We start from the raw sequence: 26,229 nt of genomic DNA, 5'->3' as shown, positions 1-26,229 counted from the left end.
CCTACATCTAATATAGATTATCACTGATCTATTTTCTACCTGAATTATTTTCATCAATACAAAACATCTAAATATAACGTGTGAAAGGCATATCAGATTTTGTTACATATATGAGATAAAATCTGATCATTTGTATCAATATTTGTTGATACGGCCAGGTTGGTTACTTTTATTTATCATTGTTTTTTATGAAATTATTAAGTTTATTAGTTTTTGTGTAATTCCAAAAAAAGCATGGAGAGACAAATATATCTTCTGGAGTCAGCTTTATATTTACATTTTGATGCATATATAGGCTATAAATAAAATCTTCGAAGTTGATCATATGCATCAGGCAACGTATTCTCGAAACGATTCTTATCTATTTAAGACCTTGCAAGTGAGTGCCAGAAAAACAAAATTGAATTATTTCAAACTTTTCATTCTATTTGGATATTATAACTCTGATAAAAACTCTTAGTCAGACGGTGTATCAACTAATTCTAGGCATGGAGTTTTTCTCAGATGCTTGTAATCTACTGAAATGCATTATAATAAATACTTGTTACTTCCTTAATTTACTTTACATAAAAAATTGACTCCAATGTGTGCCACCTGTTTGAAAGCCTTGAATGTCTGTGTCATCTATAATATTGTTAGTGTTTATAAGTTGATACATGTAGGGGATGCCCAAAGAGTGATAGAATGTTCATTTTAGGTTAACAGATTAGGAAAACAAAGCTAAATTATTCTGAAAAAAATGTTAATGAATGATGGTTTCAAATTACTTGCATAGTATTTTTTTTTAATTCAAAGTGTTTTTTAGGCAGTGGTTAAACAATTTTATGACAAGACATATTTTTGTCCAGCAAAATACTTTGGATTCCTATCTTGTAAGATGTTTTTAAGTTTCAATAGTTGGTTTAAACTTTTATTCGTGCCAGTATAATATTAATATAAATTTTTGGCCAGTTACATTTACGAATTGAATTTTTAGATGAAGGGAAGGCCCTTACACAGACATATATAGACTCCAGTAATTGCTAGATTACATGAAGTTTATTTTAGATACTAGTAATAAGAAAGTAAGTGTATCTCTTACTTTGTCAATATTTAATTTTTCAGATTTGTATTGACTGAGTGATGAAAAAAGAAAGAATGTTGCTAAACTAGGTAAAAGGATTTCTATCTTTCAACCACTTAAAACAGGAGGTCAGCTTTAAAAAAACTCTTACGGGTAAAATGTTTAATTAAGAAGGTATACTAAGATAAATAGTCATGTACGTGATAGATAGATTGTACTGAGGTTCTTTATCGTTACTGTTACAAAAACTTTTAAATACTAGACATCATATAAAAAACTATTTGACCATTTCCTCTTGTTTTTTAAGTGATTTAGGAGCAGTAGGGAGCTATTTGAACTTTTCCAAAATAAACCACTTTAGGAACTTCAAATAATATTGTCAGAAATTTGTACAAATAGCAGCATAATATGCATTCTGTCTTTTTTTTGGTTTTCAATTTCATTCTTCAACCAATAGCATAGAGCATTACCAAGGATGTTAGTGTTATTTCAATTTTCGCAATTACAAATATTGTATAGCTCATTTATTGAGCTGATCTTAGAGATTACTGATTGATCTTACACACCTTATAATTAGTGATAATCTTCATTAATCTGGTTCAGTTGAACCTTTAAACCCTAAGGTTAATTTATGGTGAACAAACCAAATTTACATATCCCTATTGGCTCAGTTGGATGTAACTATTTATTAAATGCTCAAATAATTCATAGATCATAAGTTTTGACTTTCTTTGAATGGCTTTAATTTATTGTAAATCCAACAGTGAAGTTAAGACTATCAATTCATATGGTGTTATAAATTGTTCAAGGGCTATATATCTGTAGATTTTGGAGTGTTAATCTTTAGAATTAGTCATTAGTTCTAAAAATATTTAAGGCTTATAGATTTAACTAGAATATTATAGGGAGTTGATTAAGGGAAGTGTTTATGGGGGCAGACTTTGTTCACAATGATATACATATTATGTAGATTAATACATTCTCCTTCTCCCAAATATTAGTTTATTATGTGACTGCACAAAGACTCTAGTGTAAGGATATGTTGTCCTATGTGTTCAAGTGACAGTTTTCAATCTTTATTCCAACAGAAACTAATGTAAAACATACAGCCACAAGCAGTTTTAATGTTTAGCAAGTTTAGTGTCTTATAGATGATGGATTAACTTTATAAAGTCTTTTTAAACCAACATGGACATTTATAATGTATATTATCATCCCATCCATGACTTTATCAATACTAAAGTAATATTTTAAGGTAGATACACAAAAGTTTGAGAATGTATGAATGAGTTTGGAGACTTTACATGCCTTTGTTCTAGTAGAAATTCATACTGAAATTCAGAAATTCTAGAAATCATATATCTAGTCATTTGGCAATCCTATGCAGTTTCCGTAAAGCTGAATATGTTGCAGAGACCTAGCACAACCTTCAAGGAGGCTGTCTGAAAAATGTATAAACAGGTGTTTTTGCAGCTAAGACGTTTATATTCCAGATACCAAAATGGGTCATGTTCATATGTCATTTGAATATCACATCCACAAAAGTTGTTTAAAAATTAGAATATGGCAGCTGAGTGACATCCTTCTACCTCCACGTAAGTAGAATTAGACAGTTCTTGCCTGGTCATATAGGTCTGATAGGAACATGATTTACTTGTCCAAGTTTACTATTGTGGCATATATAAAAAGCCTGGCCTTATCATTCATGTAGACTACAGTATTATTTTTGAAGAAATTCAATTACTGAGAACTCATCAATTATATAGAGGAGCACCTTTTATTTCCAAATTATGAATGATCATGCTTTAAATTTTGCTTATTTCAGCACAAATTTCCATGATCCAGTCAGTATATGTAAGAAGTTTTTTGACACCATCCAATTCTAAGTCATCTATTCAGCATACTGAGGAAGTTAGAGTTGAAAATTTGGATGCACACATTAATGTCAAGGCACATGAACAGAAACCTTTAACTGGCATACAACATGTTTTTACCCCATCGAATTTTAAGTTTTTAACACCTCTTGAATATTCCAATATCAATGTTGATGTGGTGCGTGAAAAAGGAATTCAAATTGAAGTGTGTATGATACAGAAATCCAGTCGGAAATCTTTTATGATAGGAATGATAAATATACCTCTTAAAAAAGCTGTGAAAAAAATTGTCCGTGAAAAAATACCTCTTATTCCCTGCCTTAACTATACCACTCCCAATAATATGAGAGTTTATAGTGCCACTGACCTTGACCTTGAAGGAAATGGTGACCTTTTCTACACTTCACCATCATTAAAAGAATTAAATGGTCACATGGCCCCTGCTGAATTTGAAGAAGTCATGGTGCCTGATGAGAACTTAATTAAACCTGTTCATATAAATATTCGTAAAAAGCGTGACAGAAATGATAATGAGGTCAAGGTTGAAAATGGTAATATGAGTAATGATAACAAATCTCGTTCAAATACTTTTGAAAACATTAAAAAATCAAAGGAGGAGTCAGAAAAATTAGATATTAATACAAAAAATGAATCAAATCTAGAAATTGATAAGGACAAGAAACTCATAAAGGTCAATTTGGATGACCTTGAAATAAGTGACATGGTGACAAATGGTATCCAAACCTCTCAGAAACACACTGAACATTTAGAGGGCAATAATGGGAAAACTAAATTACGTGTGCCTATAGATTTAGTTATTGATGACAGTGATCATGAACTTGAAGAAACCTTATCTGGTTTAAAAGNTGGCATCCCCTGCAGCAGTTTCATCACGTCCTGAAACTCCAGTATGGGATTATTACGACTTTGATTTTGAAGAAGGGATGAAGACCAAACAAAAACAAGGAAAGGATTCAACAAGCTCTACAAAATCAACTGACTCAGAAGTGACTCGCTCTAATTGACCCAAATTCTGACAATTTTAGTTAGTTTTTGTTGAATTAATGTCTGAAAGAAGAACATAACCTGCTAAATATTATTTATTGAACAATCTGATTTGTAAATTGAAAATTGGATCATTGGACATATTTCAGAGAATGGTATATATCTCTTTTTACAATCCATTCATCCCAACCAATACTGATACTTTGAAATGATATTAATATTGTTATACTCCCACACATTAATGTGTAATAAATAATTAAACTTGATATCAAATACCATACTTTAATAGGCCTACCCAATGTTTCATAAAAAAGTTTTGACTTCATCAGGGGAAGAAATCTTCTGAGGTATAATTATCAATAATCAAATTGCATCCCACCATTTTGTGATTTGACTCATCTCTTGTTATGTGGTGGGAGGTAATTTGATGAAACTTGTTAAAAATCAAAAAAAAAAAAAAGTATTGAATAAAGCTTGTGCCGTATTACCATGGGCCATCGCTATTTTTTTTTTATCAATGTATTCAATATATTTAAACATAATTATCGTAAATAAAAAAGAACTTTACAAACATAAAGCAACTGCTAAATTTATTATCTTATCTTCAGTGTACCTTATCTTTAAAAACATTATTTTTTATTCAAATTAAAATTTTATGGAATGTATGTGGACTGTGATTTTTGCTACAAGAAGGATGCTATGTAAAGGTACGAGTATAGTATTTAATATCTTTAAATTACACGAAAACTGATAAGTCCAAGTAGTTATTATGATGTAGCTCAACATGCTTGTTAACTTGCACTAACTGGATAGTTCTCCAAATCCTTAATTTCATATTTCTTACCACCTTTCCAAACAGCTACTGGAATCAAAATTTGTTTCAAGTTTTCTGCCTTTCCATGACAATCTTCAAGCCAGATATCACAATCTATAAGTTTTAATATAGTGATATCTGCTTCCCTTCCTATCTCTAAAGATCCTAAACTCTCAACTTTTCGTATTGCTTCTGCTGCTTTAGATGTTACAGCACCTATGACCTTCTTCAGAGGCATCCCAAGATGAAGGAATCGACTCATTACTAATAGTAGATCATGTACTGGTCCATGGATATTACCTGTATGTAAGTCAGTACTAATTGTATCTGGTAAAAAGTTTGATTCCATGGAAACCCTTGCTCTTTCCCAGGAGAAAGATCCTTGTCCATGACCAACATCAAAGAGAACACCCCCGCCTCTGGCTTTAAGTACATTTGGATGAACTTTCTTTAAACTATCATCGATAATGGTTGTATTATGTCCATGAAAAGAATGTGTGTAAATATCACCTTTGGAAAGGTTGCCTGGACAGCTGAGATCAGAGTAGTCTGAAATATGATAAGACTTTTTGTTTGTTGGCCTGAGTGAAACGAATACTAATTACTCATTTAGTATACATAAAATCTTTCTTGTCTTATAGAGATTATGTTCTGCACATTTTAACAGAAATCTAGCAGTTGTCCCCTCTAGTTTCAATAAATTACAATTTATCCCAAGAGTACGGTGGCTCACATACGACATATTTCACTTTTAATTTTAAATTAAAAACTTTAATTTTCACCTAGGTGATAATTATTAAAAAAAACTTTAATTTTCACCTAGGTGATAATTATTTTCACCTAGGTGAAAATAATTTTCACCTAGGTGAAAATTAAAGTTTTTAATTCAAAATTACCGGAATTATCACCTAATTTTCACCTAGGTGAAAATAATTATCACCTGGGTGAAAATTAAAGTTTTTAATTCAAAATAGAAAGTGGAAAATGTTGTATGTGAGCCACCGTACAAGAGAGAACTTTATATCATCAGAATATATACCTTCAGTTGATTGTACTGGGATGGTACTAAGTATATGGTGAACCATTAGAGGCACGTTACATTTTGAAGCTGATGTTATTGCTCTCCTAAAAAATCAAATGGGAATGATAAATCCAACCCGACTGGAATAACAGTTTGTTTTCTTTGTTGGTGACTAACTAAGACAAGGTTTCATATCCACATATCCCTGTTGAATATTTCTTCAGTATATTTTTTAGAAGAACTTCAGGCGAAGTGATAGATTTTGACGTATTGGACTGTTTGCGTTTCCTCAAGGAGAAAAAATGTTTTTGATGTGATATTTTAGATATTAGATGGAGGGGTGAACAACATGATGTATTTGTATATGGGAGATAACTCGTTCATACCTATACACTTCTTTTTCCAATCTACCGTTACCAGTCACACCCGTACTTAATCTGACCTTTACTCCAACAATTACGTCCCTGTTTTCTTCAATAGTTGTTGAGCATTTCATCTCGTTCACTTGATTTAGGTGATCACATTCTCCCCCGTTTCCTGGAATGTCCAAGATAACATAACCAGGATTCACTTAATAAAGGCCAAAGGGCTGGGCTGCTATTGCATGGTAGTATATTTCTCATATTGTCCCACGATATAATTATGTACACTATGTACGACAATGTTGAGTTACAAAATGGCGCTGGCGTTTCGTTTGGTTGAATATTCATGAAACTTGCGTTTTAAAAGTTGGTTTCAATTTGTATGAGATAAAGGCGAAGGGAAGCGTTGTTTGTTCTGTTTATCAATATTGAAGGTAGATAATTTAAATCCTATAGGCCTATGTTTGATATACGAGTGCAGAAATATTGATCTTCCTTATCTCATCGAAATTATTTCTGTGAATGTCGAATGTTGACATTCTCATCTTTAACTACCATTTCAATCAGATATAAGGCTACAGAGTTACAACACGATACTTTTCGTAACATTTTGTGTTGGGTTATGGTTTAGTTGATCTTCAAGATAGCTTGCCAGGCAAGGTAATATACGCCCACTGGCAGCTTTGATTTAAATTAAAATGTTTGGCAGTATAGTAACAATTACCAGTATGAAATAGTCAACCTTCTGACATGCACATCGTTTTAACTTTTTGGGGCGATACTGACTAATATTACCAAGTTTCATCAAATTCTGTCAAGAAGTGGGCCTTCTAGAGTGTTTACAGGCTAAAACGTGTTTTTAAGAACAAGGGCAATAACTTATACTAATTATTTTTCGATCTTTCTGATTTTAAATATGGTTAATCCGTGTTAACGAGCAATTGTGGAAGGACGGACGGACGGACGGACGGACGAACGGACGGACATGGGTGACGACAATATACGCCCCCCCCCCCCCCCCCTATTTCACGCGGGCGTATAACAATGGTCATGGTATTGCTCCTTCATCTTACACCTTGACTGCAATAACCACCATACTTGTATCACGGAAATTTGTGAATGCAGCTGATTGAATTGTACGCTATTGAATACAGCCAATCACAGGCCTCAACAGTTCGAAGAAAATAATTACGCATCAAATCGAGGTACAATTCAATTAAATTGCTGATCGTAAGTTACAAGAACAAGGCATACAGTACATTGACCATTGTGGATTAAGATGCGGTAGGTTAAGCTATGGTTTTCTGCGCAGAGAACTACGGCATGGAGGTTAGTAAAGTGGAAGTATATAACTTCATCCATTTAAATCAAGATATAGTTATAGCAGGGTTTTAGATAAATGAGTTGATTCAGTGCCAGTGTATTAAATACAAGGAAGTGTACAGAAGAAAATATTTATACCATCACCAGAACAGCCAGCAGCTGCCAAACCATGGGTAGCAATGTGGAGAAAACATAATAATCTTGTTGAACATTTATCGATTATAAATTTTCTTAAACCAGGAAATGTACAAGCCCCTGAAATAAAGTGAAAAGATAATGACCACAGGTGGTCAACACACGTTCATTCAGAGTGTGAGCTGTACTGTGCTTTATAGTTGGTTATATCAGTTGGTTATATTATTGGTTATATTAGAACACATCAATTATATTAAAATTATGTTAACAAATATCAAGGGACTTGCTATATAGAAGATACTTGTCACAAGGTTGTGAATATGGCAGTCTTGGCTTATTATAATACATTGTGTTCTACATGGAGTTGCAATTGATAAATTGTACAGAAATGTCAGTCTAATAATTATATAATGTTGGAGATGACAACAATGTTAGTTGTTGTGTTTTGTGATAAATCAATGATAGAAGCAGTAAGATTTGTCGTCTATATGATTGTGGTGAATATAGATAGAACTTGATGATTATACAGCTCAATAAAGGATGACTATAGCTGAACAATAATAGAGGATTATTGATTTTTGCAATGTATTCGTCTGAAAATATTCCCTTGAAATATCTCATCAATCTTTGATTACACCAAACCTTCAGCTGACTACCAAATCGATTTCTATCCCTCTTAAACACAAACCTATCAACACGCAACCTATCAATCAAATATATCTAGAATTACCAGCCCTTCGTGTACCATATTGGTTTTCAGTTTTCTAGAAGTTTGCTGACATGAATTTAAGAATTACATTTGGCCAACATGTTGTTATGACTACTACTAATTTGAAGGCTATTATTAAAAAAAATACATTATTATATGAAACTATACATAGACATTAGGACTGTATTGGTGAGCGAAGTTACTTCAGCCATAAACTATCACATTGTATACGAATTATACGGCATAGAATACCTTTGTACAGATTGTCTAACACTACATGGATATAATATAGTCGTTATGTAAATAAACTAATTTCAGAAAGCCAGGTTGTTACTGTTAGTTATAGATAACACGCAATTTAGGTCACATAAAAATATTTCAATAAACCACACGCTCATTTGATAAATAGTGTAAAGAAACCCGTTTATTTCCATAGCAACACTTGCGTCATAATAACTTGAGCTTAAAATAAAACTGTAATGGACCTATTATATTGTGAATGCTAACCCAGATTTTAACTAATTATCAGTATATTGTTTAATACACAAAGGCAATTTTGAGAGGTTGAACCATGTTGTTGGACAGCATTTCCTCTATAAGAAAAATTCAATAGATTTGGAAGAACTAATGTTAGGTAAATGCTGTTGGAATTTGCTTCACTTCCAAGTAGGCCTTTATATCAGTCGGAAGACTAATGTTACAAAGTCATCTTTGGCTGATCTGAGAAAAATTCAACAACATTGAACTATTTGACACAGCTCCTGTGATTTCATTATAGTTCATTCCGATAAGTTGAATTAATTCTGTGGGTGTTTCATCTAAATAAAGTATTATAAGCCACCGTTCGTGATTGTCTACGTGAGAGCAATATATTGGTTGCCATGGAAACATTTATCACAGTAATGATAAAATTGACCGATACTGATTTTATTCTAAGAAGATAAAAGATAGCTTGCCAGGCAAGGTAACATATCCCCACTGAAAGCTGTCAGAAATGATAAAACAGTCTTTAGTGACTAAAGTATGAATTTTCTCATATTAAAGAAATTTTAATACTTTGAATTCAATGATATATATATTAACTGACAGTTATGTATGCTAAGAAATTCCACAAAATTTTTAAAAATCATTATCAATAACCCAAATACATCAAATTATCGCATCAATATATATGATCACACCATGTTTCATTAAAATCAATTGAAAACTGTAGTCTCTAATGTGTTCACAAACAAATTTTGACGCGTTTTTCCTAAGTCAAGGGCAATAACTCAAAAACCGTTCATCGAAAGATCGTCAAATTCGAACTTGACCAAGATCTCATCAATATCAATGATCACACCAAATTTAATTACAATCATTTGAAAACTGTAGTCCCTATTGTGTTCACAAACAAATTTTAACGCGTTTTGACTAAGTCAAGGGCAATAACTCAAAAACCGTTCATCGGAAGATCGTCAAATTCAAACTTGACCAAGATCTCATCAATATAAATGATCACACCAAATTTCGTTAAATTCAGTTAAAAACTGTAGTCTCTATTATGTTCACAAACAAATATTGACACGTTTTGCCTAAATCAAGGGCAATTACTCAAAAACCATTCATCGAAAGCATATACATGCATACCAAGTTTCATCAAGATCAGATAAAAACTGCAGTCTCTTGTGCCTACAAGCCAAATTTGACGCGTTTTTATTAAGTCAAGGGCAATAACTCTGAAACCGTTCATCCGATTATTACAAATTTCGAACTTGACCGATATCTCATCAGTACATACATGCATACCAAGTTTCATGAAGATTGGATAAAAACTGTAGCCTCGATCGCGCCTACACGGCAAATTTGACGGTTTTCCTAAGTCAAGGGCAATAACTCTGAAACCATTCATCCGATTATTACCAATTTCGAACTTGACTGAGATCTCATCAATATATACATGCATAACAAGTTTCATCAAGATCAGATGATCAAATATAGACTGTTGTCTCTATGCCAATTTTGACGCGTTTTTACGAAGTCAAGGGCAATAACTCTGAAACTGATCATCCAATTATTACCAATTTCGAACTTGACCGAGATCTCATATATATCTCAATATATACATGCATATAGTCCAAGAGCTAGCTACGGGTGATTTTACCCCAAAAAACCCAGAAGGTTTGATGGTTTCAATGAATTAGGACTATGACAGACATTGAAAAAATGTACGTCAGCTGGTACAGATCCAGTGGGTGTGGCCCCTTTAGCACGTCAAAAAACCCTTGAAAAAGGTTTATTTTAACATTCAAGCTACATAGTTAATACAATGTTATGTTACTACACATATATTCAAAACTCAAAACAATATGAACTGACAAAATATTTTGGGGGGTGTGTGGGGTCAGCTGCCCCTAAAAAGTCACCCAACATGGGCCGATTTTACCCCAAAAGCTACACATGCCAAATTAATACAGTATAAGAAACATTTCATGAGAAGATAAAAAACACAAAAACTGACAAAATATCTTCGTGGAAAAAGGGGGTCAGCTGGCCTCCAAAATCACTCCATTTTGTGACAAAGGGGTAAAATATTTTTACCCTAAAAGCTACATATTTCAAATATCTGTGATATGAGGCTCAACCAACCTGAATCGTAATGGGATAAAAACTGACAAAAAATTCTTGTGGAATGATGGGGTCAGTTGCCCCCCAAAATTTGTCCCTTTTTCCCACAAGGGGTAAAAAAAACTGACCATGACCTACACTTTTTATAATTATAGTGAACATAGATTATGTCAAATGTTTTACAGAAAAACAAAAACTAACAATATCTAGTGGTGGGAAGAGGGGTCAGCTGCCCTCAAAATCTGACCCTCTTTGACCCTTATGGGTAAAAAAATAATTAAATTTCGAGTACAGTCCTGAAATTTTCAGAATAGATAGATGATATACCAGAAATAATGAAAACATAAAAACTGACAATATCTAGTGGTGGGAAGAGGGGGTCAGCTGCCCCCAAGATCTGACCCTCTTTGACCCTTATGGGTAAAAAAACAATTAAATTTGGAGTACAGTCCTGAAATTTTGAGAATAGATAGATGATATACCAGAAATAATGAAAACATAAAAGCTGACAATATCTAGTGGTGGGAAGAGGGGATCAGCTGCTCCCAAAATTGACCCTCTTTTGCCCTAGAAGAGTCAAAGAACATCAACACATACAAATACTCAAAAGAAACCGATGACATGCTGTCTTCATACAAATTTTCTAACTGGAAAGAATGGGAAGATAGCACAGTTTTGGTGCTATTCATTTGTATCATAGATACAGTCGAAGTGTCAGAATGGGACATTTAGATGAATACACAAATCCCTTACTGCAAATGTCTAGCTATTTCTTGTCCATCCGACGGTTAACTATCACAACAATTTGCTGGTACTTAAGGATTCGCATCCTGAAATATATGTGTTCAGAAATGGACAGTTTTCTGTAAAAGGAATGAAAAGAAGCCATTTTCTGGCAGTCTTGTGGACCTAACATTGGAGCAAACAATTAACAAAGATGCTGCCAGTCAAATAGCCCTAACCAACTCAACATCAGCAAGGCAAAGATGGGCAGAATCCCACTTTATTCAGACATCAATCTTGTCAAATATGTATCAAAAGCTTGGAATAGACAAGAAAGAGGACTTTTCAAATGGTCTAAAGGCATGTAATGAAGAAAGACAATAATACAGTCGAAGCCAATATCGCCATGGCTAGAGAAACTAGGAATCCTTTCAAAGATGAAATAGATCCGAGCCACCTCTACAATATCGGTACTGGTAAGACGGCTCCTGAACAAGTGGAGAAATTTGTACTTAATGTAAAAGATATAGGTGAATCTGGAAGAATAAAGTTCATGGCTGAATGTCAAAGTGATCCAAATAATTTTCTGGAAAAGATTACTCGTCAAAAGTTATGTACATTAATTTGCAACAACAGGAAAGCAACTTCAGTGTACAGATAAAAAGTCAAGTAGATGGAACAATGATGAAAACACCAAAGTCTGCTCTTATGCAATATCTAGAGACTAAGATTGCATCAAAGACACAACAAGTGGATGCTACAGTAATTGATGCTTTCCTTCCAACAAAATTGGGTGGTGTGGTGTCTCATCACACATATTGTGGAAGATTATTTCTTCAGATGGTGATGAAATTCCTTTTTGTTTCCGACAAGTGGCTATCTCCATCTATCAAAGATTGTGAAAGAACTACAAGAGATGGGTTGGTGGATAATTTCCAAATAACTTGTGGAAATCAGAGACCAGGCAATTGGATTAGTGCACTGCGTAATGCCATTTTCAAATAATCGCTTATAAAATATCTAGTTGCAAGCTGGTCAGAGGATAGCAATGCAAAATATATTGGGAAGAAGATCTTGTATGCAAACAATGGAGAAATATGCTATTGATGGTTATTCAGTCATTAAAGCAGAGGCACCAACTTTTTCCTGTAATCACAAAGAATGAAATTCAGCATGAATGGGAAAAAGACTGTTGTTATGAGAGCAAATGACACTGATTGCTTGGTGATTGGCCTTGGATCATACAGAAGGCTTAGCAACCACGATGTTTGGATTGACACTGGACTATTATCTAGACAATTCAAGGAGATATATTCACTTGACAAAACTTGCACAAAACATAGGCAAGTCTTTGTGTACAGCATTTCCAGCATACCATACTGGATGATCGGAAAGGTAAAATTGCTGGATGCTGGAAAAAAGTTCTTCAATGCATGTAGCATTTACCAACTTACGAAATCCTAGTCTTACAGCAGACACAATGTCAGTAATTGAAAAGTTCACATGTATGGTAAGAAGAAGTGTCATCTATAAATGACGTACGGTTACAGATCTTCCTAGAAAAGTACAAAACTTCTGGTAAATCTGATAACGCAAGAATAAGTTGTTTGATAAAGATGGACGGTAGTGTCCTGCCCCCATGCCAGAAAGTCCTGACCCAGAAAATAAAACATGCACACCTCATTGCTTACAGGTGGAATTCTGTTACGCTTGCTCAGCATAGTCCCATCTCACCTGTTGAGTCTGGATGGACAATGGAAAATGATAGCTACATCATTATGTGGGCAGAAGGTAAATTGCACCCTAAAACTGTTGATGTAATGCAGTGTTGTGAGAGACTATCCGATGAAGAAGATGACAATGATAGTACAGACAAGTTACAAAATCATAACATTTTTAAAATTAGAATCGTTCAGCATGAATTTGAGAATATTTGAATTATGCACTCACTCTGCTTGACAATGAGAATGGACTATTGAAGCATGGCAGAAGATGACATCAGTTCTGAGTGAAAAAACTGTTTCAAATATTTTTATATTCCAGATGATTCTACAGAGGAGGCATCTTATGGTAGTGATTCTGATGATACGAATGATGATGAAAGTGATGCCAGTAGTAGTGATAGTAAAAATGCATCTAAATTTGTTTGTGAACACAATAAGGGACTATATTTTTGAGATAATGCCCTTGACTTAGTAAAAAAGCTTCACAAATTATTTGTAAATACCGTAGAATCTACAGTTTTCATCTGATTTTAAAGAAATCATATAACAATGAATGAGTTCTTGGTCAAGTTCGAATTTTATGATTTTTCGATTACGGTTTTTGAGTTATTGCCTTTGTAAAAACTTTGTTTGTGAACACAAAAGTTTTCATCCGATTTAAATGAAATCTGGTGTGATCATGTATAAAAATGTGATCTTGCTCATGTTCGAATTTGATGATTTTTTAATAATGGTTTTTTGACTTATTGCCCTTGAACACAATAGAAACTACAGTTTTTATCTGATTTTTATAAAACACAATTACTTTAAATGTGGATTGTGAACTCGATAGAGGTGACAATTTAAGTCCACAAATTAACAATATCTTGAGGAAGAATTTTGGTACAATTTGACTGATTGAAGAATGCCCTTGATATACTGATAATTTATCAAGAAATTTGGCGTATCTTGATAGGCAACTTTTTTTTTTACCCATAAGGGCAAAAGAGGGGCAGATTTTTGGAGCAGCTGATCCCCTATCTATCCTCAAAATTTCAGGACTGTTCTCCAAATTTAATTGTTTTTTTACCCATAAGGGTCAAAGAGGGTCAGATCTTGGGGGCAGCTGACCCCCTCTTCCCACCACTAGATATTGTCAGTTTTTATGTTTTCATTATTTCTGGTATATCATCTATCTATTCTCAAAATTTCAGGACTGTACTCCAAATTTAATTGTTTTTTTACCCATAAGGGCCAAAGAGGGTCAGATTTTGAGGGCAGCTGACCCCTCTTCCCACCACTAGATATTGTCAGTTTTTGTTTTTCTGTAAAACATTTGACATAATCTATGTTCACTATAATTATAAACAGTGTAGGTCATGGTCAGTTTTTTTTACCCCTTGTGGGAAAAAGGGACAAATTTTGGGGGGCAACTGACCCCATCATTCCACAAGAATTTTTTGTCAGTTTTTATCCCATTACGATTCAGGTTGGTTGAGCCTCATATCACAGATATTTGAAATATGTAGCTTTTAGGGTAAAAATATTTTACCCCTTTGTCACAAAATGGAGTGATTTTGGAGGCCAGCTGACCCCCTTTTTCCACGAAGATATTTTGTCAGTTTTTGTGTTTTTTATCTTCTCATGAAATGTTTCTTATACTGTATTAATTTGGCATGTGTAGCTTTTGAGGTAAAATCGGCCCATGTTGGGTGACTTTTTAGGGGCAGCTGACCCCACACACCCCCCAAAATATTTTGTCGGTTCATATTGTTTTGAGTTTTGAATATATGTGTAGTAACATAACATTGTATTAACTATGTAGCTTGAATGTTAAAATAAACCTTTTTCAAGGGTTTTTTGACGTGCTAAAGGGGCCACACCCACCGGATCTGTACCAGCTGACGTACATTTTTTCAATGTCTGTCATAGTCCTAATTCATTGAAACCATCAAACCTTCTGGGTTTTTTGGGGTAAAATCACCCGTAGCTAAGCTCTTGGACTAATACCTAGTTTAAAGAAGATCGGATAAAAACTCTAGCTTCTATCACGCCTACAAGAAATGTGAACAGACGGACGGACAAGGGCGACGGCAATATACATCCACATTTCCATGTGGGCGTATAAAAATGACTTGCTGGGTCATGATTGAATAAAAATATGACCATGAGCATCAAATTCTGTAACAAATTATCCAAACTCAATAAAAAAATCTTATATAAGGGAGTTTAATCTAACAGACTACAATTACATTTCTTTCACAAATTACGATTCGAGAACATTTCCTGACATTTCTAATTTGTGTTTTCATTTAAATCTGTATGTAATGTGTTATCTAAGCACTCGAATACTTGAATTGATAGAGTTTTCGTCAACAGTCAGAATCATTTTTAGGGGAAACGAATCTTCATTTATATGCATGACATAAACACATGTAAATTGCATAATACTTAAATACTTCATAATTTCATTTCTAAGTAAATCTCAATGCTTCCACAACAAGCATGGATAATCAGACGCGATACAATATTACCTTCTGCTAAGGAAAAGTAAATAGCCTATATTGAAAAACAACATGATTCTTGAATCCATTCATTGTCTGATAAATATACGTCTGAAAACTGGAACATACACTCGTGCTTTGGTTGACCTTGGGACAATTTAACAACAGGGACTTTGAATCTTTGATAGTCAAGAGTTTTAGTATGCTATAAAGGTCGATATTGAGTGTTGTTTCCTGTGGATATAAAAGAATCTATCATGCCACGTATTCAATGTGTACATTATCTTGTTTCGTGTATGACTCACACAACCTATATTTATTATAATTAGATGACCTTCTTTTGACATTCCTAACAATAAATAGCTTACAAAATCACGTGCTAGTATTATAAATCACGGTTCACCTGGCAACCAATTCACATAGCTTAGCATATTATAGTATGAATATGCATATTATGATATTTCTACTATCGGAGTTGATATGATCGCAAACATAATATGTAGGTCTACGCTTTATGCCCATCATGTAACTTAAAATCTATTGTTTATCATACAAGTAAAGCAACCAATACCTCGAATTACAATAGGTAGAGGCTAGACTAATCAGTTGCTCGCATTCCACTTTCTATCAAAATAAACAAAAATTATCATATTGAAGGCGAGTGGTCGGAATGATCGCAGTTGCTAGAGTTGTAGTTATGTCAATGAGAAGCTTTGAGCCAGTAGGCCTAAAGACCTATCTCTTTCAAATAATGATCTGCATATTATGTGTAATCTTCCCAAACTGCATAGGGCCTATCATAACTTTAAACTAAGTTCGTCTTAGGCCTATATAAGCATTATCACAATACCTATACCTTGACTGAAATAGTTTGAAAAGTTTGTACATGCAGCGATTTTGATTGTACGCTAGTAACACCGCAAAATGCTCTACATAAAGAATTCGCAGGAGACAAAAACTTTGGAAACAATAAGTCATAAGGCGTTTTTGTTGAAGCAAATCGTTCACACTTTGATCACTGTCGATACGATTTGCTTTAATAATACAGTCTTTCTATAAGGTATCTGATTGCCTGCATTCGCTGATTTACAATCCCAACAACGGTGGCCATTGCAGTGAAGTTGATAAACGAAGTTTGTAATAGCTTGGCATAGTGAAAATGGCCTTTGAGCGACAAATTTTCATTGAGTGAAAATTAATAACTCTCATAAAAAAGCATGGTCCAAGGTCAAGACGCGAAAATTGTATTTCAAAGTGATTTATCAGCATAGTTATGCTACAGATATTCTTTAGTACAATTTTCAGAATGATTAGTCTGAATCGTAAACCAACAAACTAAACCATGAGGAGGAAAGTTCCATTGTATATTGTATTTGCCTGCTTCGAATTACATTTTTATTGAACGCAACCCTTTTTGAGAAACAGTGAAAGTTATCGTGCTTAATATACGTATTTCGGGTAAAACATTACCCCCGCCCTTAGAAAAGTCGTACCTGCGCTTCATTTCTAACAAATTTCAAAATTTTCTCCCAAAATATGTGTAAGAATGCACCAAATCAATTCTTTTTTTCACAAATTTACATGGGGAGGAACACTCCCAGACACCCCATAGGAACTAAGAAGCCCGTGCATATTGTTTTCGCTGACCTGCAGAATATTGATTCTAAAGATTCTCTACATTAAGTCGGTCTGTTCCTTGTTAGTTCCCTCGTCGAAAGAGGCTGGTGCCGCTACTGAGAAGAGGACTTACTATGCAGTCAATGTAAATCTCGTTATGTGTATCAACAAAATCCTGTACACGTACTTCAGAATTGAGGACTTAAACTCTCAATTCATCTGTGTATATCTTGTATTCTTTATGAAAGAAATACATTCAAGGTGAAGTCCCTTATTGTCAATAATGAAAATTAAAATGCTAATACTAATATGGCTGGAAGGTAGAGGTGTTCTAATGACTTGGAAAAATACCAATTTGTCTCACATGTCCACATATAATTCATAATTGGCTAAATTAGCAGAGAATTACCAGAAGAATTCCAATGAGTGACCGATCAAGAAAGGTGGAAAAGTCTTTTTCAGTTTATCCAGACTGTACATACATGGAAATTTATGATTGATTAAAACTCTTAATTATATGCAATAAGAACATGATATGATCAAGAATACATGATAATGCATTAGAAACACAAATTTATCGTTTGCTATAAATAGTTTGATTTATTTGACACTAAAATAGAAGGATGACATCCCGGATGTAAATGAAAGCTCACAGATATCCGTCGAAATGACTATATAGATGCACTTGGTAATTAAACATATATATATATTTATCACGCAGGATATGTTCCACTTATTGAGAAGATTAATTCTTAAAACTTAGTAATTCAAATTTCAAGATTCATCTTGCAAACCTGTCTTTAGAGTCTGCAAAATTGTGAAGAAGAAATAGACATGAATAATTAGTCTTGACTTGACAGTTTTCAGGTTTATTTACATTGTTCCGCCTTCTGTTGAACAGTAGAGCTAACTGTAATTTAAATTATCTAGCCCAACAATAGAAAGACAAAGTTCATTCTGAAACAAATTAGCAGTTTACATCAAAGTAATAGTGCCTAAATCTTTTAATATTGGTCCGAGTAAAAATATAAGTGGTCGAGTTGTCTTTCACCCTCGTTGTCCTTGCTTTAGAATTTAAACCATGATCAACGATAAAAAGCATATCATTTATCAGTTGCATATTGTTTTCTCACTTTAGAGGAGACCGGGGCTAGTGTGCTCAATGTTAGCACTGCTCACACAAAGATTGCACTGAAAAATGAATCTATACATTATTGCGTTTTAAAAAGCATCTTATGGTTTAAATGTTATCCTTTCTTCCAGGAGAGGATGTTAGTTGTATATGTTTACTGGGTAATTAGACTAGAGCCTGTTTACCATTGTAACCAGTTTCTGGTAGCCCTTATAGACACCATTTACGATTACAATTGTTTTATTATTTTACATTTTACCTCGCGGTCTGTTACAATTACGGGATTTTAACAATATAAATTCAACTTTTTTCCTTAATTATCTTAAAGAGGAGTTGCATTTCAGAAAAAGGAGTTTACGCAAAAATTAGAGTAGTTGAAGCTGTTTCCAAAGATTGTTGTAAGTTTTTGTAATATAGCAAAAAGTATGAAAAAAATGTTACAACTAGCCCCGATCTCCCCTACTTTGTTTCCTTCTTTACTTTGTGTGTGCTTTTATCTTTCTCATATAAATCCTAACTTATGTAGAATTGTGAAATGTGAAAGAATTATACAAGAATGGGCTAAATTGATGACAACAAGGCAAGATGTTTCCGACCATCAGAAACACTAAGTACGAATGTACCTTTAAGCTAATCAAATTCTGCTTACACGTATAATGCACCACAATACCAGGCAAATATTATTATCAGTAACACCATACAGACCAATAACCCACTACATAAGCGTCATACACGCCACTACAATAACAATGTAACAAATGAATATTAAATATACTCATTTGACAACATTAATTGAAAATCTAATGAACTTTAAGATCAAAGAACTCTAACTCAAATTTTAGGAAATACAAAGGAATATAAAGATTCCTTTCAAAAACGTGAACTCGGTCTTTGCACACAACTCTAACAACTGACGTCATCTGACCTACTTTGACTTACACAAAGAGAAGCCATTGTATTCCGTACCGTGGTGGCAAACTCAATCTTCAAACTATTTTGTAAAATAAAAACATATTCCATGTTTTATGATTGATACCACAAAACACGTTCTTCGCTAATTAATTAACGGAAAGAGGCAATACTGCTAAACTCGGAGGAAAATGTTGGAAAATATTCAAAATGGCGGCGAAATTTTACAAGGGATCGGTACTTTTTAGGATTGCCTCTCACCTGAACTGCCTGCATCTACCACGGTTGTAACTCCTCGAGCAAGGCAATATTTATCTACGTTGATACCCAGGGGGGTTGCATGTTCATATGCATGAACGTGTATATCGATTAATCCAGGCAAAATTAGACACTTGCTAGCATCGAATACAGCTACATTTCCTTCGTGAACATGTTGGGTATAATCATCGGTGTTTATGGCCTCACCGACATGTTGGATTACATTATTTTTCACAAATACATCCCCAATGATATCTATATCACTCTTATTATTTATTATCCGTCCATGTTTAATAATAAAGCTATCCGTGGACATATTTTCACCAGCTATTTTGAGAGAATTGATTATTTATCCGGGGTTTGGCTCGTTGTGTGATGCACGATCAAGCCATACATTTACTATTCAAAGTAGGCCACGTACAAGTCACGAGACTTTATAGTCCGTTTTGTTATATTGTATTACCTACAAACTAAAGTCTGACATTGTTCATTTATACAATGTAATAGGGCCCACATAAAATTATGCGTTACCAAGAATGTATTTCACACATTTTACATTTAGTGTTGTCTATATAATATACTGGCAATTGGTGTAATACATCCGTTATTATCAGCTTGCGATTTTTTTGGTGTATCTGCCGACATAGTTATTTGTCAAATATAGAGTTAGATAGGGTTATTTGAAAAAAGTGACTAAAATCTATTTGACTTAAAAATATAGACTACGAGTAATTACATTTAAAAAAAAGAAATGTTTCTCATCCTTTCCTCGAAGATGATCGATAATTCTTTTCAGTATAACTAGCTGAGTTGTACAAATCACATTGTATGGTCTTGCTAGTAGCAATTTAAATATATTTTTGACAACCGTGTTCATAGTGAGTGTTTAATAATAAGATTTTTAATTAGTCTCTTTCATATTATACAGAGTAGACCTAACAACGAATATTTCAATGATATCAAAACTTCTGTTTGTGGAAGTAAAATTATAATCAAGACAGCGAAATTTCCTAATGTGAGAACGATTCAGTGTTATTTAACAGTTCTAGAGGGCGAGTAGAAAGAAACGGACTATAGGTGCAAAGGTCATTATCGGAATACGAGCCAAGCTATGATGACGTCACGCTCGGCATTCCGCTTTGCATAGCAGTATAGCAGTAATGAAGATAAACGAAATTAGCGTTTTCATCGCTAGCAAGATCTTGCAATTGATGATGTAGTTTTGAAATAATGGTACGTGGCACAAGGTATCTTTTGGTACGTAATTTACCAGAAAAATCGACAGAGGAAAGTATTATCAGCCATTTTCAACGGTGAGTAATTTCATATATTCTCGTATCTTGGCTTGGCGCAACTGTCCAACTGTAGTACATAGTAGACAAGACGATTTCCTTATGGTTTCGCAGATATATTTGAGTTTTTTCATTGTTGACAACGTGTTATAATTTAAAAGCATAGATTTCTAACCTATTTTGTGTTCTTGTCTTGTTTTTTTCAATGAGAGCATCGGAAATAACCCTCCATTTTACATGTAAATAACATGGCCATATGATGACGTTATATTTTGGACCATATTGTATCAACATGTACAACAATATATATGTGATTTTAACCCATTTGTTCTTCATGATGCATTAGAGCTCCTTTTTTTGACAAAATTAGGGAATAATTGAAATAAGTTCAATTTGGTCAAGCTAATGTGGTGTACACTGTGTCACTGACTGTCTGAATTCATTGTGCAGTGCTTGTGAATTGCCTTATTTGTTAGTAAAAATTCCTTGTATGAACAATCAAATTAGAAAAACCTCCCTCCCAAAAATTCAAGTGAAAATGACCTACTTTTCGTACTGAAAATTTCCCTCTGTAAAATCATGTTAACAAATAATAACTTTTCCAGTGGTTGACATTTTCATCAACCCATAGGTAATCCAAGACTCTATTTTATTAGTATTTTGTAATTGATATTTCAATTCATGTGGAAATGATTGCCAAAATTCAAATCAGAAAACATTGTAGTCAGAGATTAGATCGGTCATCCCCTCAGGATTTAATGCAGAGTTCCTAATAGAAGTAATTTCGTGATGTAGCAAAACTAATAAATTTACTAGGCTTAAATTATGATTAAACATACATTTGCTAAATATGTGTCAGTATAATATGTATCATAAAATGAAAAAAACCAAAAAACAATTGTATTTGTAAACATATGGAGTAAAGAATTTATTTCAAGAATATAAGTATGTAGGGTTGATTAGGTCTATTCAATTTGACTTAAGTTCAAATCTTGAAGCAAGAGAAAAAATGTTCTTTATAGACTTGAATTTATTTCAAAGTCACGGCTGTTTTCATATAATTGTCTGACATAGGATTTGTAGTTGCAATTTAGCTTTTGGGTTTGAATGTAATGCTTGAACTTGTAATGAATAATCAAAAATAATACTGCTTAAGTATAAGCTGAAGTCTAACACTGGTAAAAATGACTTTAACAGTCCTGTGGAAATTGGAATGAGGAGTAATGAAGTAAATTTGTTGATACTATAAGGATCATACAAAACTATGCATGGTTCTTACATGGAAATGACACACACGAACATTTAAGTCTAATTTTTCAGAAACCATTTATATTTCAACAAAGATTTAAAGGCTTAGTAATGGCTACAGATTCTTAAACTTTAAACATATCCTTTGAAAAGCAACATTTTACTGTACATATATATACTATTGGAAATAACTATTATAAAAGCTCTCATCTCATAGGTTCTATTACAAATCTCAAATAAGGTGATGTTTCAACTAATTTCAATTTGTCAAGAACAGTCATTAAGTTCTGTTATAATTGTCTATGTGAATTGAAAACATTTCTAGTGAATTTTTTTTTTTTTATGTTTAAACAGAATAACAATGCTAATTCAGAAAATATTAAGAATGTACAGGGTTATTTATATTTACTCTATATGCTCAAGCAAGATAAGTATATACAGTACATAAATAATTAAAATTGATTTTAAATCATTTGACCTATTAGTACCTTGTTGAAGTCATAATCTTTACTACACAACTAATAAGAGATAAGATATGCATGATGAGCTTCATTTCTGGACAAAAGCCAACACAGGTTGATTTTAATGTCTTGTATAATAAGTATGGAAAATAAACTCTCTCTTAGCCTTAAGGCAAGACTATGGGTTTTGATATTCATGTTGGTGGTGTAGTTTCTCAGTATAAAACCTTCTTAAAATAGATCCTTTCTTCAGCCCTCTATTGTAAACTGGTTGATAATGACCGTTGCCATGGAAACATGGATTAATGGTATTTGTATTAAAGCCTCTAGCCAATGGCAGTTTTGGCAGCTTGCCAACCAATCTACTAGGTAGAAAGATAACAAGAAAGGCTGTTAAATTGAATAGCTGAAAACTATTTCCACTGGTCTATTGGTTTTTTCCTATTGGATGAATTGATTTTTGTCATACTGACAATTATACAGAGAGATAAAATGTCAGTTAATACTGTAGTATTTAATTGTATATGATATCAAAACCATGTCCAAATAAACTTTGTAAAATGATAGAACAGCAAAATTTAATAGCTATATCTGTTCAGTTGATTCATCAAAATTCAATACAAATTGAAAAATACTCGAAAAACAAGCCATTGTTGATTATGTTATCAGTAGGCTTGATTACCTCTGATTCCTACCATGGTATTTTGTTTAATTTCATGAAACCTCCATAACTATTTCAAATGATCATTCTGTGAATTTGTACTAACATTTTCACCGACCCTTTATCAAACGTGCATGCTTTTACTACTGTGACATAGTTGTTATCAAATAATTACTCAAATAAACCATTTCACTGTTCATTTCTTGTAGATATGGTAAAATACAAAGTGTAAAAGTTCATAATGGCAAAGAAAATGAAGGGGGTGCCACTGTGGCATTTATGGACATTAAATCGGCAGCGAAAGCTCACAATGCTGAGAATAATGTAGATGGAAGTGTTGTAAAGACTGAATATTGTGAGGGTACCACTACTGGAAGTGTGGTCTCCAGAGCTCGGGATCCAGAAAGAACTAATTTCCCTTCCAGTACAGCTACAGTGAGAAGCTCAACATTCAGCTCTACAAGATCCAAGGGGTAAGTGATATGATGTGATGTAGTGATGATGTCGTCTCAGTCGACCAATAGCTGCCTGCTTTTATTTCAAATATTAACCTTGTAAAACTTACATATTGTGAACAGTGATTATTTCTTCTACCATCAAAACATTATTTAATTATCTTTTTACACTACACAGTCACTGCCTTATGGGAAATGCTAGTCAAATGAGATACCTTCACCTACAACCTTATCACATACTGGATTATAGACATAGTCTTGTCACAATTACACATAACTTTATATATTATTTTATCATTCCATTTAACCTTTCCAAGAGGTGACAAAATGATCTGGGGGTTATAGTAGGCTGTGATAATTGAATAAACTAACCAAAAACATTTAAAAAATAATTTATTCTCTTATTTACTCTTTATTTGTGCTGTGTTCCATCCCTACTACAGCTGTGTGTTTCGTTGCTTTTTTTTCAATTTTCCAAAACTTATATTGGTTATCATCCTTATGTTGTGCCTTTCCATACAAAGGAAAGATACTTCAACCAAACTTTGGATATATATTATTTTATCTGCCACCTCTTGGATTACTTTACTATTGTTTTGTGTTTATCGGAATAGCTTTAGATATTATTTTGTAAGTGCCTTAACTTCTATTTTGGTTACAGAAATATAAGTTTTGTATATTTGTATCAATGGAGTATAAGTATTATTTTGTGGAGTATTAACCATGGATTAGCGAGCTTTATGCAGCCTGGATTATACACGATACAGAGGATTATCCTCAATTTGCTTGTGGATTATAAAATATGGACTAGCTGCTTATTATGTAATGGATTACTTGTATAATTCTAGCTGACTGGATTACTTTCCTACCCTGGTGCAGTCTGAGGATTATTTATTTCCAATATTGTAGAGGATTACTTTTCAGACCCCGATTTTCTTTTGAAAGTCTACAGACTTACTTCTGAACGTGAATTTAGATGGAAATTTAGCTGTTTACCACATGGATATAGATACCAAAGAATTCACTGAATCTTACCCAGTGATGTGAACAAGGAGGATGGATTTATATCTAAAATATCTAATAAAGAATGTCTCATCAGTAAATAGTCTGCTTTCCTATTCTACAATTCGCATCATCCCAATTTTTCATCAAACAAGCACACATCAAAAAACCATTTAACACTCAGTTCAAAATATCTCACTTTTTTGCTAGCATATTCCAGAGGTACAGATACATAGAGATGTTGAACTCTATATTTTATTAGTGATATTTAGGGCTGAAATGGCACACCGATGTCAGTTAACTGCGATAAGATTATGGCACAGATCATCAGTGCCAGAGTAATATCTTAAAATTTAACTGATGTTATGTTACATGGATACTTAATCAAAAGTTTTGATCATTTGTTTTAAAGAACAAATTCACATTGACCTGTGAGTTTTAGAAATCTATTTCTGAATGTTTTCCAGATGTTTTATGAACATTAGGGTTGCAATGATTGACTGATGAACTGCTTTGAAAAAAATTAATCCTGATGCATCAGCTTATAACAAACGACACAGAATACTTGTATATAAGAAATTGTGTCATCATTTGATTTTTCACATAAAAATTTGTTAAAAAAAATTATTTCTTTATGCCATTGATTGAGTAATATATGTTACAAATGTTCTCATTTGTTAAGAAGTGACAAAACTGTGTCAATTTTTAAAATTTCTGGTAAATTTTTTCATTAATAAAAATGGCATTATTATTACAATAACAATATAATTGCATGAGTATTGTTTAGTGTATCAAATAACAACTACAAGAATTGTTGCAGCCCTATAATTAAAAAATCATAATTAGAAATATATAATTTAAAGTCATATTAATTTAACCAAAGTTGGGTTATGTTTGTGTAGTGTTAAGAATAAATCTAATTTTGTATCATGATATTTGATTGGTTCACAGCATTTTCACATCATATTTGTTGCTGTTTTAATCATATGAGTAAATATGGTATCATGGCTTCAGGTGTTATTTCAGCCCAAGTTGAATTGAAAGTTTTGTCAAATTGAAATCATTGAAGTAAAATGTTTGAGTTCAGCATCTTAACATGGTAGAAGAAATATATCTTACAGCTTTGCTTTTGGAAACTTAAATACCTAAACTTTGAGGATAGACCAGTCTTTTTCTGACCAGTTGAAATGTTCTGTCATCAGATGGAAGAGTTTTCAGTCATCTACTAAGATTTGTATTTAATTTGGCTATTTTACTCAAATCTATCTAGATTGTTGAAATGTACAATAATAATACTATCAGTTTCAATGTATTCACTTGATATTATGTTTTGCCATTTTTGTGAAATGAA

General features: G+C 33.1%; 3 protein-coding genes across 3 annotated transcripts; 2 read left to right on the top strand and 1 right to left on the bottom strand.

Moving 5' to 3' along the window:
* Positions 1-2,564: 2,564 nt before the first annotated feature.
* On the top strand, positions 2,565-4,381 carry LOTGIDRAFT_234375 (hypothetical protein; the record flags this gene model as incomplete). Its single annotated transcript, XM_009062199.1, has 2 exons — positions 2,565-2,658; positions 2,889-4,381. 2 exons carry the CDS (start codon positions 2,565-2,567, stop codon positions 3,836-3,838), a joined length of 1,044 nt encoding a protein of 347 aa, XP_009060447.1. The 3' UTR covers positions 3,839-4,381.
* A 270-nt stretch (positions 4,382-4,651) lies between these two features.
* On the bottom strand, positions 4,652-6,328 carry LOTGIDRAFT_234374 (hypothetical protein). Its single transcript, XM_009062198.1, has 3 exons — positions 6,164-6,328; positions 5,796-5,881; positions 4,652-5,305 (listed from the first exon to the last, which is right to left on the bottom strand). Exons 1-3 carry the CDS (start codon positions 6,271-6,273, stop codon positions 4,734-4,736), a joined length of 768 nt encoding a protein of 255 aa, XP_009060446.1. The 5' UTR covers positions 6,274-6,328; the 3' UTR covers positions 4,652-4,733.
* A 6,924-nt stretch (positions 6,329-13,252) lies between these two features.
* Positions 13,253-13,813, top strand: LOTGIDRAFT_165182 (hypothetical protein; the record flags this gene model as incomplete). Its single annotated transcript, XM_009062197.1, has 2 exons — positions 13,253-13,427; positions 13,680-13,813. 2 exons carry the CDS (start codon positions 13,253-13,255, stop codon positions 13,811-13,813), a joined length of 309 nt encoding a protein of 102 aa, XP_009060445.1.
* Between the last annotated feature and the right edge of the window lie 12,416 nt (positions 13,814-26,229).

Source organism: Lottia gigantea (assembly GCF_000327385.1).
Source record: "Lottia gigantea unplaced genomic scaffold LOTGIsca_50, whole genome shotgun sequence".
In the NCBI taxonomy this organism is placed as follows: domain Eukaryota; kingdom Metazoa; phylum Mollusca; class Gastropoda; family Lottiidae; genus Lottia; species Lottia gigantea.
Note: the sequence above shows the minus strand (reverse complement) of the source record. Positions and strands in the feature narration are given on the sequence as shown.